Consider the following 14,994-nt stretch of genomic DNA (forward strand, 5'->3'; position numbering starts at 1 on the left):
AGGAATTATTTACCTAAAACCAACTCATATGTCTTCCTGAAAAGTTACTTGTAAGTTAGTTTTGTCTTATTTCAAATGTACTAAAATATTTGAACTATAACTAAACCAAAAATATTTAAGATTTAGTTTTTGCAGTGCACTCTCTTCCCTTCCTAACCCAGAGAGGCTTTTTGCCCTCATTTTCTGTGCTATATTATAGTATATGTGTAAATTAATCTCTTGTATAGAATGACAGACATTGAGTTTTGATGAATGTAAAGCCACCTTATTTCTCAGACGTCGGTTTTCCACAGATTTGTTTTCGCCTCCATGTGTCACGAATGAACAGCTAAACTTGTTGCACATATTCTCACCGGATGAAAGGGAAAAATAATGTAACAGACACTTTACCAGCATCGGGATCAGTTTTGTTTGTCTTTTATTTGTAGTTTTTGTCACTCTTGAATTTTGTTGAAATGCTCACATAAAGTATGTTGGAAATTAATTTGATTACAGTGTTGTTTACTTTTAAATCGGGGATTAAACGTGACATCTGACCGCAGGAACAGTTTAACATTAAAGAGAGATTATTCTCCTCAGACTCATCTGTGCATGTTGGGTATTCAGAAATCAGTTTTGGAGACCAAATAAACTTATTTACATCAAGTGAAATGTATTTATAAAGTGCCATAAAGTCAACAAACTTGACCAAAAATGTTACACAGCAAGAAAAGTAAAACATTACAATAGAAGAAATTTAAATAATACCGGCACAAAAATAAAAAAAGGGAAATAGATGTTACTAAAGTGACTCACTTTCTTAAAGGCCAAGGAGCAAATATGTAAGATTGAGAGATTTAAAAACAGTTATTGATGCACTGCAAAAACACAAAATCTTACCAAGAATTCTTGTTTTATTTCTTTTTTTTGGGTCTAGTTTCTAGTCCAAATATTTTAGTACACTTGAAATGAGACAGGACTAACTTACTTTAGAAATTAGACAAAAAACATGGTAACATTTTGGTGGTTTTGCAGTGGTGCTGTTAAAACCACATGATCTAACCTGAGAATCTTAAATTTAACCTTATAAACCATCAGGAAGTCATTAAATAGAGGAAACAATTGGTGCAAAAATGCTTTTGTATTTTTGTACACTGCAAAAACACAAAATATTACCAAGTATTTTGGGTCCAGTTTCTAGTGTAAATATTATAGACCTGAAATAAGACAAAACTAACTTACAAGTAACTTTTCAGCAATAAATATGAGCTGGTTTTAAGTCAATAATTCAGTAAAATTAATTAAAAAAAAATACTACTTCTATTTCTCAGATTAATTCTCTTAAAACATGAAAAAAATAACTTGTACAAGTAAGATCATTTGCCAATGGTTCTAGTACTTTTGTATCAATATTAAGAAATTACTGACTAAAAAACACTTCTATATCCTGCTTAGAAGTTATTTTGTCTTATTTCAAGTGTACTAATATATTTTCACTAGAAACTAAGTAAAAACACGTGGTAATATTTTGCGTTTTTGCAGTGTACCTGCTCTGAGCACGACAGCAGCAGGGAAAAAAGAGCAGACTTCCTCCCGTTACGTCTTTGCCCATAAATGGTCCGGGTGCGAATCTTTACAGCTGCCAATGATGTGATTTAATTCTCTTTCAAACTGATTTAAAGTTTTATATAGTTGTTTATTATTTGTTCTTGTGTTTGGTTTGTAGTGAAAATACACATTTTACAGGTGTTGATTGCTACAGTATAACGACAAAGAGAAAAACAAATTTTAAACACATTTAACCTGTATTTTGATTTAATATGTAGTATTTTAGAAGACAAATCTACTGTCTTTTGTTCTTCATTACTGGTTTCTGATGGGAACATCTTTGTACCAAAACAAGCACAGACCCAGCGCCGCCAGTTCTCCATTTTTTGAGCGTTTTTCATCCCCACACCTCTACAGTTTCCGTGCCTTTTTGTTGAGCACCTCACCATGAGCTTCTGATGGAGGAATGTGACACGTTGGGCTTGTTTTAACACGAGTGGGGAACAAATTCAATAATAAAGTTCATTTCTTGTTTCTTATCTTTGTTCTTCTGTGTATTTATTGGGAATCGAGGAGTCTTGTGACTGAATTGAACTCAAAGGTTGGGAACTAAAGCCTGAAGTCATGTGGAGGCTCAAACTGTGTTTTGGACTTTGTTCAGTTTGGTTCTTTAATAATCTGTGTTGTACACAGAAGCCTGACTCATTCCAGTCACAATTTCAGTCTGACTGATAAGTTACCTTGTTTTTGTCTGAAGCTTTTAGTTGATATCTTGAATATTGTTATTCATAATAACATGGAGCTAACATCCAACATGTAGAGTTCTGTAAAAAAGTGTAAACAATACATATTTCACTTACATATGTCAGATCTACCAAAGATAACCTGAGTAAGGAGCTAAATTGGGGCCATAAAGTTTGTTCAAAAGGAAAAAAAAGTCCGAAACTGAAAGAAAAAACATGAATATGAAAAGTATTTTGAATATTTTTATTCAAATTCACATCATTTTTTCTATTTTTAAAACATTAATTTTGTTTCAAATGTTTTTTTCAGTTAATTTTTTTTCATTTGAGCAATCTTTATGGCCCCAATTTAGCTCCATACATGAGTAAATACAAGGATTTTCAGGTCATGATTTCACTTACAGGGGAAAGTTAAAATCAAATTGGATTCATAGTAGAATTATTATTTATCATAATACATTTCTTTATTGATCAGTCTGGTATATTATTTTACTTTTGCAAAAAAAAAAAGAAGAAGAAGCATACACACATCATAAATTTAAAATACTGCTCTATTCAACAAAAAAATATAGTAATCATGTATTTGCATTTATTATGTCATTTTTCTGTATAAGTACAACACAAGTCTTCTTTTCAGCGCTTACATGATAGTTCTTTGAATTCTTACAACTTAATTGAACAATATAATTCAAAACAAATTAGTACCTTATCACCATTACAAAAAAATGTGCAAGAAAAACCATTAACTAACCTGCCGACATTTTCTAATTTCCTAGTAATGCTTTAAGTGAGAATTGGATTTGCATAGCCAGAAACACTAACTAATTGGGCAGAGTTTAATTTAGTTTTGATTAATTTTGCTAATCATTATAAAATACAAGGAGCTGAATTGTAATTCCCACTATGCAGCTGTCCGGTGCACAGCACTGTCTGTTGTGGGTGCCAACACCCTGCTTAAGGTTCAAGAAACAACAGATGCAAAATAAAAATGTATAAATCTAGTTCCTTATTTGTTTCACAGCAGAAGACATGGGTATTTAAGAGAAAGATGAGGAAATAATTCAAGAAAAAAAAATAGTTTTAAAATATTTTTTCTCTTATACATGTTCTCCTGCCTCCATCACAGGAGCGTCGCAATGTCTTTCCCTCACGCTCCGACCTCCAGGGTGAAGGTCACGCTGCCCAGGTAGCGGTCGGTGGGCGAATCGTTAATGATTCCCTTCCCGTTCAGTTTGCATTGCACGTGGATGTGGGCGTCCTGCTGCACGCCTGCGAAACGAACAGCCACCACCGGCGAGGAGTAGTTCACCTGCGACGAAACGAACACAAAACGACTCAGATTGATCGGGTTCGACTGAACTCCCGGTTCGTCAATCAGCACTTACATGTCTGAGCTTCCCGTAGTAAGGGTAGTACTTCAGGTCAAAAATGTTTTTAGGGAAAAACTGAATATCTCCTATGGCCTCTTGAGGTCCTTTCTAGGAGAGAAAACAAATTATTTTCGTAACTTGTTCTCATAGCCCTGGAATATTTCTACATTTTGTCATCTTTTTAATTAGTTTATGTGATAGACCAACAGAAAGTAGGCTATAATAGTGAAATGGAAGGAAATGAATACATGATTTTATTATTATTTTAATGGAGAGATATTATGTATAGCACCAGAATTCCGCAGCACATCTACATGTTAAGGTTGTCATAGTCAAGCTAGCATAACTGACCTACTTCCATTTCCCTTGCCATTTTTTTTTAAATTAAAACTTTTTTCTGACATTGTTATCTACTTGTAGTGTTGACAAATAGTAGCAAAGCACTGTGTCCCTTTTTCTTTTAAATATCATGCGTACATTTAAGATTTAGCAAATTATGATAACTTAACAGCTAAAACCAATGGTAGTGATCGTCGGCTAGCAGCTTTTTGCCCTCCATCAGGGAGCTGGTGCGCATGACGTCACGTTGCAACGTGTATATAGCACAATTAAGTAACTATGTTACCTTGAGTTGCTGTATTTATCAAACATTACTTAAAATAAATTTTACTTTGCAATTTAACACCTTGAAATTGGGTGTGTGTCTCTTTAAGAAGCTCCTGCTATTTCCAACACTTCAGCATGTCATAAGAATAACATTTCTCCATTATTTAAGCCTTTCAAAGCCGGTCTGAGAAGAAGCTCCTACCTAGGTGTTTGCTAATTGCTACAAGCTAGTCTGAAGGAGCAGAGTGGGGGAGGAGGGCTGCGCTGTGAGGCAGAAGGTCGGCTGGACACTAGAGCTCTAAGAAAATTTGTGGAAACGGCAGTGCTTGGTTACACCACTCGTTTTCTGGCCCCAGAATTGTTGCCATGGAGATTAAAGGATTTCTCAAACATGCATAAAAGAATCAAAGCAACACTCCAGGTGTGTTTCTGGTGAGGGAATGACTATAACAAGATGTAAAGCTCATAAAGTCGAATTTATGTAATGCCACACCTTTAAAACTGTTATTTCTTCCACAGCAGCTATGTGACTAAAATCTCAATAAAATACATTAATGGGTTTTGGTGAGGCAAAATGTGAAAATGTTCAAGGGTATGATAGTTTAGAAAGGCACTGAATTTAATACAGCATAATTAAATGATCTGATGTTTTTCATACCTTAACACCACAAGTGACATCTATTGGTTTACCCTGTCCAGGTAGGTAACCAAGAATCTATGAAACAATAACATAAAGTACATTTTAGCACAAACACACAAAAAACCAATATTTGCAGTTTTTACTTTAAAAATTAACCGTAAGCAAAACTCACACAAGTTTTCCATATACACAGGGATGGCTGGTATACGTGGTATAAGTGTGTGTATATTGCATATAAAAACTGCAATACACACTATCCTGTTTGCAAAGTAAAATAGTGAAGAAATTAACTCAAGAGTTTGTGTTATTTAGCCTGTTAAGGGAGAAAATAATTTCATATTTACACCTTGTTGTTAATTTGTTTAACAACAAGGTATAAATATGGTGTTAATTTGTTTGTGCCGGTTCCAAACTAAATCAGCAAGCTAACAATTTAGCTCACAAACAAAAATATTTAGCTCCAAGCTAAATATTTAACTTGTAAGCTAAATATATTGGGGCTGGACAATATGGCTGAAAAATGTATCGTAATATAAGGATTTCATATCAGTCGATATTGATAATTAGTGATTAGTTTTTGTTTTAGATATGTTAAATACAGCAAAACTGCTGTTCCTGTTTTAATCTCAATTTCCTCTCCAACTGTTCTTATTTTCTCCCTTCACTCCACTCTGTCAGTTTATTTTTAAGCAGTTATGAGGTCAACACACTGTTGCTAAGTAACCAAAGAGCGAGCGAGTAGCTAGGTAACCGGGGAGCGAGTGAGTTGAATAGCCCCGATTTTAGATCGGAGCGGTTCCGACGCGCTTCCAAGCGGACCAGATCACTCTTAGCCCACCACACACGGCGGGAATATTGCTTAAGTTTATCTTAAGAGTCATCACGACAATCGAGGAGTCCTTGAGACTGTCGGAAAGGCGGGAATAGGAATAAAAATATTGCCGTGATCCCACCAATCTAGCTAAAGCCTTTCCTCTGCTGCGTACATCTCCCAGAATGCTGTGCGGTTCAGTAAAACGATTTAATTTTCTAGAGGACGTTTTTCTTTTAATATTTATCAAGTTTCTATTGCGATATATATTGTTATTTATTTATTTCTCAGTCCTAATATACTTAGGACACGTTTCCCCAAACGGCTCCCGTGTTGTTCTACAATTGGCCACTAGGAGTCACTATTCAGCGATTACACCCTCAATAGCTCCTGATCCTTCATATTCGCCTCTTGCAGTGACTGCCACTCTCCTTACCCGGTTCATGCGGAGCAGGATGCATGGCCTTCCCTGAGAATAGCCATAGTTGGGGTCCCGCAGCCCTGAACACTCCCCCAACCAGGACCTCTTGAACTGACACGCTTTCCGCTCCGCACTGTCCTCCAGGTCGTCCTGCATGAAGTACGAGTCGTGTGCGCACCGAATATTCTTCCTGTCCTGAGCAGCGTCATTGTACGCTAGAAGTGGAGAGCAGAGGCAAACCCAGGGAGGTAAAAGAAGCGTCCTTTAAACTCATACGCAGAATCTGCCCTGATAAAATCTACATAAAGAAGTTCAACAATCAACTCCAACGATGCTGTAAATGTATGGAGCTAAATTGGGGCCACCATTTTTGGGCCATAGAAGTTGTTCAAAAGAAGAAAAAAACAACCAGAAAATTTATTTTGAAACTGGAAAAAAATGTTTGAAATTGAAAGAAAATCTTAAGCTAAAAAAATAGAGTGGAATCAGATTTTTCTTTCATTTTCAAATATTCATTCTCAGTTGTTTTTGGTTTGAAAACTTTTTTCAGTTTCAAAATAATTTTTCAATTATTATTTATTTTCTTTTGAGCAAACTTTCTGGCTCTAATTTAGCTTCATATAAATACACTCTAACTCATGTCTCTATTGCGATATATATTGTTATTGATTTATAAATATAAATATAACAATATCAATGACTTTTGCCCAGAGTCTATCACTAATTTGTTCTGGATATATCCTAATTTTTAGGTATTTTGGCAAAATGCTGACTCATAAATATCAGCAAGCTTTCAGTTGTATTGGGAACTTGTCCTATTTGGGTTTCACCAAAGTGTCAAAATGAATCTAAAGGTGTTTTTATATCAATTTATTAATTATGAAAGCTGCAATAACCTTAACAAAAATTTTTTTTACATGTTTGTTGAAACAGTGATGTGGTTGTAACAGTAGAGTATGAGACAGATAATCTATGATATAATATAGATCCTCTAAGTAATAAACAACCAATAAGAGCCATGCTATGCTACGCTGCACCTAGCATGTTGTGAATGCTCCGGCTAGTTAGCATGGCCACCGATAACGGCGGATAAACAGTCTTCCTATAACGGCGAGTTGTTTTTCCGCTATTAGCCCATTTAGCAGTGAGTACATTAGGTTGATTGGAAGCGCTAAGACCCGCCTCCTGGCTCTGATTGGTTGTTTTTGGTCGGGAGCGCTACATTCCTTCAGACGGCAATGATTGATCTTTTCACGGCTTATCTGTCTCACAACAAACTGTCACAACATGGTGATTATTTGAACAAATATGTGAAAAAAAACCTTTTTTTTAATCAAAGTTACATAATGCAGCTGTAAAGCTAAATTTCACAAACACAAATGCAAATTTTAGTAGAGTAAACCAGATTTTTCTGTTTTTTGATTGAGTTTAAGCAACAATTAGACCTTCAACTAATCGAAAAGCAAAAAGGACAGTATGAACTTGTTCCCAACTTACCAATAAACATTTTTGGAAAAATAAAAATAAAAAAGAGGAAAGCCAAGTGGAAAAATGAGAGAGTGAAGGAGGGAAAGAGGAGGGAGTGAGGCATAAATAAACCTTTGCAACAGCAAAACTCTGCCAAACTCAGGCCTCTGGCAAAAGAAGCCTGACAAAAGCTTGGTGTGAAAAAAAAAACTGTACTGAATGGCTACTCTCTGCCCACAAAGAGGCTTCCCTTCCCAGCATGCTCTGCAGGAAACAAATGTTAAAAAATGAGACAAAAGTAGAAGAAGAAACTCTGAAGTATCTTTAATTTTCAACAAACTCAGCAACCTCAAAGTTTAATGTCATCGCGCCCAGACGGACTCACGTCTTAGATATTCATCAATGGACCGGGCGTACTTCTTCCAGGATTTGCGGTCCGATGCATTGAAAGCGATGTCGTGGCCTTCTAGGTGTGGGGCCATCGTCAGACCTGCCAGTGGAGACCCAGAGACAGTCAACTGCACAGAGCAGAATGAAACGCAACGGCACATCAGGGTCTGGGGGCTCTCTTACCTGGTGGCATCACTCTGTCATTGAAGGTGGGATGATAGGGACTGATGGACCACATGAGGCAAAACATACAGCCGCCAAACATGGCCGCCAGAAATGCGTAAAGTGCAGCGTAGAACAGGAGGATGAGACCTAGACAGCGCGGCGGGAAAATGTTATTACACAAGAGGTTATGTCTGATCTGAGTGAAGGGAAATAATGAACCTTATTGCGTGTGTTTGTGTTGTCTGGAGTCCACTTCCTGTCTTTGATTAGTGCTGTCTCTAATTTGTTTATGAAGACATGAAGAGGGGAAATGTTCCCCCCTTCATGTCTGGAGCTGCAAATAACCTCTGGAGTCCATACACTGCAAAAACACAAAACATTACCAAGCACTTTTGGTCGTTTCTAGTACAAATATCTTAATACAGTTAAAATAAAACAAACATAACTTAGAAGTAACTTTCAGCAAGAAACAGGAGCTTGTTTCATGTGAATAATTCCTTAATGTTGATGAGAAACTACTTGCTACAGACGAAATAATCTGCTAGTGGAACAACACTATTATGACTTATAAAATGTGTTGGTCCAACTGGCCCTTTTTCATCAATATTAAGGAATTATTGGCCTTAAACAAGCTCCCATATAAAGCTGAAAAGTCACTTCTAAGTTATGTTTGTTTTATTTTAACTGTACTAAAATATTTGTACTAGAAACGACCAAAAAATATTTGGTATGGGTTTGTGTTTTTGCAGTGTATAATAACTCCATAACAAAGAAATCCTCAGGTCTTGCATTTGCTAGAAAAACACAAAATCTTACCAAGTGTTTTAGTTTAGTTTCTGGTTCAAGTACACTTGATATAAGACAAAACTGTTGTTTTGAGTCGATAATTCCTTAATGTTGATGAAAATGTACTAGTTCCACTGGCAGATTATTTTACTTAAAACAACCCATTTTTTCATGTGTTATAAGTGAAATAATCTGTTAATAGAACTAATATTTTTACATCAATGTTAAGGAATTATTAACTTAAATAAGCTCCTGTATGTTGCTGAAAAGTTACTTGTGATTTAATTTTGATGAAGAAGTACTAATTGCACTTGCAAATTGTTTCACTTATAACATGGGAAATATGTGTTGTTAAAAGTGAAATAATCTTAAAATTTTTCATCAATATTAAGGAATTGTTTACTTAAAATAATCTCGTTTATCCTGCTAAAAAGTTACTTATTAGGTAGTTTTGTCTTATGTAAAGTGCGGTAAGATATTTGCACTAGAAACTGGACTAAGAAAATTTGATTAGACTTTTTTCTTCACAGTGATTGTTGTGCTACTTTTAAACTAATCTAACTTAATGTGTCCTAAACTTAATGGCTTTTGCTGTGCATGCAATTTTAGAGGGGACTACCAGCGGCCACAAAGGCCTTTCTGTTTGAGCTCAGTGAGAAACTGTTCTTTCACTCAGGAACACAGTGAACCTCCGGTTGCCATCGTAGTGAAGGTTTTTTTTTTTTTTTTTTGCAGCCATAGAGGCCCAGCCAGCTCCATGGAGCCCCAATCACCCCACTCTGGCATTGTGTCCCCTCATGCACACTTGCCTCACAGGACACGCAGAGCAGACTTCAACTCAGGGCCCTTTTCTTCAGAGGACACATGGGCCCCACTTCTCCACAAGTGTGCACGCACTGGTTGTGCAGCTTCATTCAGCTCTTATCCCTGCCTGAAGGTGAAGCGGTTCACTTTATCCGTGAAACTGAGACTTTCTTGAAATGCATTTGTCTACTGCAACACGTGGCAACAAGCGCCTGCTTCGTCATATTAGGGCTGCAACTAGCGACCGTTTTAGTTAGCGATTATTTTGACGACTAATCGGATAAGAAATTGGCATATTCTTCAGATTTTTCATTTTAGACTTTTTATACTATATTAGAAATACACAAAAATGCAAATAAACTAAATTTAATTCCCTTTTTAGGTATGGAAATGAACATTTTATTGTGTAAAATGGAATAACACAGCATTTGTTGAGTGAACGCTTGGTCATTTGTAGTAACATCAATAAGTGAAAAAAACATTTCTCCTAGACTTGACATCATGTCAATTGATAATCATCAATTGACATCAATTGATGATTATTTTTTGGAGCAATAACGCTTAATAGTTGATTATTTTGTACAGAATTTGAACCAGGTGAAGCTAAAACTGCCACTTTAGGAGTTCTGGGTGGATCGGATTTATAGATACAGAGTTTTTTTTCTTAAATGCAAAATGTATTTATTTTTTGTACAGTTTTGACTCAGTATGTTCTTTCAGCAAAAGGTCTTTTTTAGAGCCTCTGTACTCTAAGTTTAACAGTTATTTGATTCCTAAGTCAGGTGACAATTATTTCAATAATCGATTAATCACGATTAAACCGATTAATCGTTTCAGCCCTACGTCATAAATGACTCAACAAACTCATCCAGTCTGTGTCAAATGTCTCAATATGCCAATAATCTTAATGATCGCAGCAAAACGGAAATTGATATTTTCTAAATTGGTAAAAAAAATACAGTATAAACATCCAACAGTATTTAATTTGATATAAGTTTTACATTTTTATCTTAAAAATCTGATGAAAGGCAAATGCTTTGGTATATAAGTGGCAAAAAAGTCTTTCTTTTAAATTTCAAAACAGCGAGTGCAGTTTCTGTAAAAAAAGGACAGTAGCTGATTATTGGTTTCACATGAGCCAGTCAATCAGTACAACCCTAATTCTTCATTTCCTAATTTTCTGCTGATTCAAAAAAATAATTAAAATTTTAATTCTAATTGGACAATTTCTTTTGATCAGCTCACACAATCAATCGGTAAGTCAAATACAAAAGAATTTTTTTCTTCTTCTTAGTAAATGCATCAAAACTGAAAGCTCCCTCTATCTTCTGCCAACATGTAATAAAGGAAATCAGAAAAAGTTAATGGACGTACGCTTTAATTCATAGAGTTGATTTTCCAAACGTACCATTTTCTGCTGGATTTAAAACTTTACAATAAGGCTCTCATTATGGATGGATAATAAATAGTTCATAGACATGTTACTAATTCATCTCTAAACACTTTATAAATTATTAATAACTGATCATTATACATTAATTAAGGAAAAGGAAAGGAGACAAAATCTACTGGTTCCTTGCAAACTAGTGAGCCAAATCTGTTCTCATATGTATTTTAATCTAGAGTTGTTACACTAAACATTTCAGACTACACTGTAAGCACAAAAGCATTTGTGAGCATAATGTTTTTTAGCTTCCAGTCTCATTTGTACTCTTATTTGTTATTAATGACTTATAAAGTGTTTATAAACTATTTATTAGCCATCTATTAGGAGAGTCTTATTGTAAAGTGATACCAAAACTCCTATCTCTAACAAAAAACCTGGAACAATTTCTTTCCCAATTATCAGAATCAGATTATTTTCCGTAATTACTCCTGATGTATTTGGGAGGTCAAATACGAAAACATCTTATGGAAACTAAGAACTCCTGTTATCTTCCATCCATGAATGCAACAAGCAGTAAGTTGCCGTTTGATTGCGCTTTTTCTAGCTTAAAATAAACCAGATAAAGACTAGAGACATTTGCACTAAAGCAAATGTTCTTGTAATTATTTCATTTTATGTTCAAGTTTTACTCAATCAAGGCACCTGTAACAGCTTCGTTAACTTTTAAGTCTGTAAAACAAAAAAAAATTGTAATGGGAATCGAGGTAAACCGGAAAAAAGCCAGATCGGTGCATGTCTAAAGAAGCTCAACGCTGAAGCACGTCTACGTGTTTTACTGCAGCCAAGGGCCTTGTGAATGTTCAGTTCAGCAGCGAGGTCGCCGAAGGCTTTGGGAACAAGACAGCGGAGAGCATGGTAAGATTTAGAGGAATTTGATTCCTGGCCAATGCGAGGCCAAGAACCGTGTCCCCCTGCTGAGGACGTGTCCCCAGGCAGTCTGTTTTTGTCGGGACTCTCTGAATCATCCATGCACCTATGTAAACATCGAGCATGAGGACACACAGGCTGTGGACTGCAGGAACATTTCCCACCCTCAACTTAGCCTTGTGACAACATTCAAACCCCATGCATCCTCCTGAGTTTGTGTGGAGTTTCTCATCTCTAAGACATGTAAAAACAGAAAAAAACTTTTGCAACAGCACACAGAACCTTCTACAGCTCGTCAACTCACTCCAGCTCTTGCCGGAGCGACCCATGAATTCGTTGGTCTCTGCATTCCACAGGTACTTCTTGAGGTCGGCTATCTTCTGGTGGAGCGTCCGTTTGGGAATCGGCCTGCGCTTCCACCTTTCGAAGTTCAGGTCCTCCTGCTCCAGGGGCTGGTGCTCGGCCAGCTCCTCCTGCTCTTCCTCCAGCTCCACGCCATGTTTGAGTATCACCTTGGGCGGCTGGTGGAAAGATGAAGAAGAGAAAAATTCCTCACCGCACATGTTCCAAACTGCCCGGTGCTGCAGTCGACCTATTTTCTTTTGCAGCAAGAAAAAACTGGCATGCCTCCTGATCCAAGTATGACCGATAATGTAAACTGCAAGACAGTGCTCTGCATGTTAATGGACATCACACTGATGGTCCTGTCCCCTGTTTCTGCAAATTATAAACTCTCTGGTGACCTTGTGGCACTCGTTGGGAGAGCTGACCTCCGCTGAGCGGGACCCTCCTGCTTGGAGCAGCAGCTGCACGCAGCCAAGCTGGAGGGTCAACCTTACATCCAGATGTTACTCACTGACTCACAGCGTCCACAGGCCAGGACACACAGATCCCACAGAAAAGCCACAGGACACTTCAGAGTGTCATGCAAAAGAATCAATGTTGATTCATCAATTGGATTATAACCAAATTTCAATCTGAGACATCGATTTCTGTTTTGTACTTACAGGACTTTTAATGAGCTTCTCCTCAGCTCCCCCTTCTGTGGTGCTGGGATCCATGTTCTTTATAAACAAAAACAGAATTTATTTACTCACAATTCCTTCTTTTTTTCTTTTTTTTAAACTTCATTTTGCAAAAACAAATCTCTCAAAATCACCCTTCCATACTGTACACTTAGCCACAATTTTTAACAAAGAAAGAGCCTACCTGGAGTTTTCTGCTCGATATAAAAAAAAAGTTGATTAAATAGTCGGAAAGCCTTCTTGTCCCGCTACAGAGCAATAATATTCGTCAAAAAGCGTGTGGGGGTTTCATTAGAAAGTTTGGGGCTTGCAGAGGGGGTCCGGGCACGGAGAGCCTCCTCCAGCTAGGCGCGCATCGTTGTGAATGAACGCTAGACAGAGAAAGCCCGGGGGTGGGATGCAGAGAGCTTTTTTTGGGTCCCAGAGTGGATTTGGCAGAGGCCCTGAATTACAGCGCTGCATTCTGGACACGCACCCCAACCGCCATTGTCTGAAATCTGGACAAGGAGTCCAATAAAACCTGAATACAATATTTACAGCTCATTCCTAGGGAAGATACCGGCATTCACTGGCTGGCTACGCAATGTTTGCGCGCAAAAGCATCCATGCAACTAATTTCATCTATGTCTTTATTGATTTTAGTCAATCTAATGTAGTTCATATTAAAAATTCACAATGAAACGTAAAATAATGATTTGTAAATGCGCGAATGCACGCATTTCCTGCATTAAGTGCATGGAAGTTATTGAAAACAGTGTAAATTACTATCAAAAGTTCATGTAGTTCTCAATCCCGATTCAATCTGCACTCTGGCCACGTAAAGTTCTGCTACCCCCCTGTAAGAGTGGGACACGGGAACTTCTGAGGTTCTTTTTTCTGTACCCCCTTTCCATGAAAAGAGTAATTGCGTCATGGAAAAATCCCTTGTTTGAGATTTGCGCGGCATAAACGTGCACACGTGTTCATGTTCATGTATTTTTATGGTGAATTTAACGGTTTTTACACAATGCGTGCAGCATTTTAATTATTTTCTTGTTTGTTTTTGTTTTGTAAGCCCAACATTAGGCCCCAAATACTCTTTAACAAAGCAACACGTGCACTTTGAATGCCATATTGAAATTAATATCAGATTAACAAGGTTAAAAAACACAACAAAAACATAAACAAACGTCTTTTATTTTTGTTTTAAAATGTCAAATATTAAATAAAAAAATACAATCCAATATATTTTTTTTAGCAGCACTACCATAGAGATTCGAAACAATTTGCCTTTATTATTATAAATTTCCAAGTTTACTGGAGACAGGGACGTTATTCTGCAAAGATCCCAATATGTGACTGCAGATGGCGCTGTTTCATTTATATACTGAAACGTGTTGTCCTACTCAATGTTTCAGGACAAAATTGAATTATTTTATATGAACAACAACATATAAAATAAAGTTAAACATATACCTAAATTTTGGATGAGTTTAGACGAGGATAAGCTAAGCCCAAACTATTTTCACTGTCACAAAACTCCACGTCTTTTGAAAATATTTATACTTTGGTGTGTAAGATCGTTTTATTTTGAGCTGAGACATTGCATTGCACGTTAAAACAGAATCTGTTTTGAGAATCAAGTAAAAAGTGGCAACCAACCACATTTTCCACTACTAAACAGTATGACTGGCACTCGATATTGTTTAATATTTCACAGAGACCTCTGTTTAAAAAGTCACTGCAAAAGTATTTGTGTGAATAAATGCTGAAATACAAATGTAGTATCCTGTGGACACTGGCCTTAAAATATTAAAGTAGTTATCTTTTTGACTGTAAGAGGTTCAGCTGGGACTGGGGTCATCCTTATAACATTTATTTGATATTTGTATTTGATACCTGTCAAACAGCGACATTAGAACCAGAAACACAACAGAAAACCAGTG

At 36.6% G+C, this 14,994-nt stretch overlaps 1 protein-coding gene and 1 long non-coding RNA gene across 2 annotated transcripts; one reads left to right on the forward strand and one right to left on the reverse strand.

Annotated features, from left to right (window-relative positions):
• Positions 1–2,837: 2,837 nt before the first annotated feature.
• On the reverse strand, positions 2,838–13,444 carry atp1b4 (ATPase Na+/K+ transporting subunit beta 4). Its single transcript, XM_032554495.1, has 9 exons — positions 13,254–13,444; positions 13,052–13,108; positions 12,349–12,565; positions 8,159–8,287; positions 7,971–8,075; positions 6,134–6,333; positions 4,905–4,961; positions 3,656–3,748; positions 2,838–3,579 (listed from the first exon to the last, which is right to left on the reverse strand). Exons 2-9 carry the CDS (start codon positions 13,103–13,105, stop codon positions 3,418–3,420), a joined length of 1,017 nt encoding a protein of 338 aa, XP_032410386.1. The 5' UTR covers positions 13,106–13,108; positions 13,254–13,444; the 3' UTR covers positions 2,838–3,417.
• Positions 6,254–11,859, forward strand: LOC116714152 (uncharacterized). The gene is made up of 2 exons (XR_004338015.1): positions 6,254–6,366; positions 9,662–11,859. It is a non-coding gene; the product is annotated as an uncharacterized LOC116714152 (long non-coding RNA).
• Positions 13,445–14,994: the final 1,550 nt, after the last annotated feature.

This window comes from Xiphophorus hellerii, chromosome 23 (genome assembly GCF_003331165.1).
Source record: "Xiphophorus hellerii strain 12219 chromosome 23, Xiphophorus_hellerii-4.1, whole genome shotgun sequence".
Lineage (NCBI taxonomy): Eukaryota > Metazoa > Chordata > Actinopteri > Cyprinodontiformes > Poeciliidae > Xiphophorus > Xiphophorus hellerii.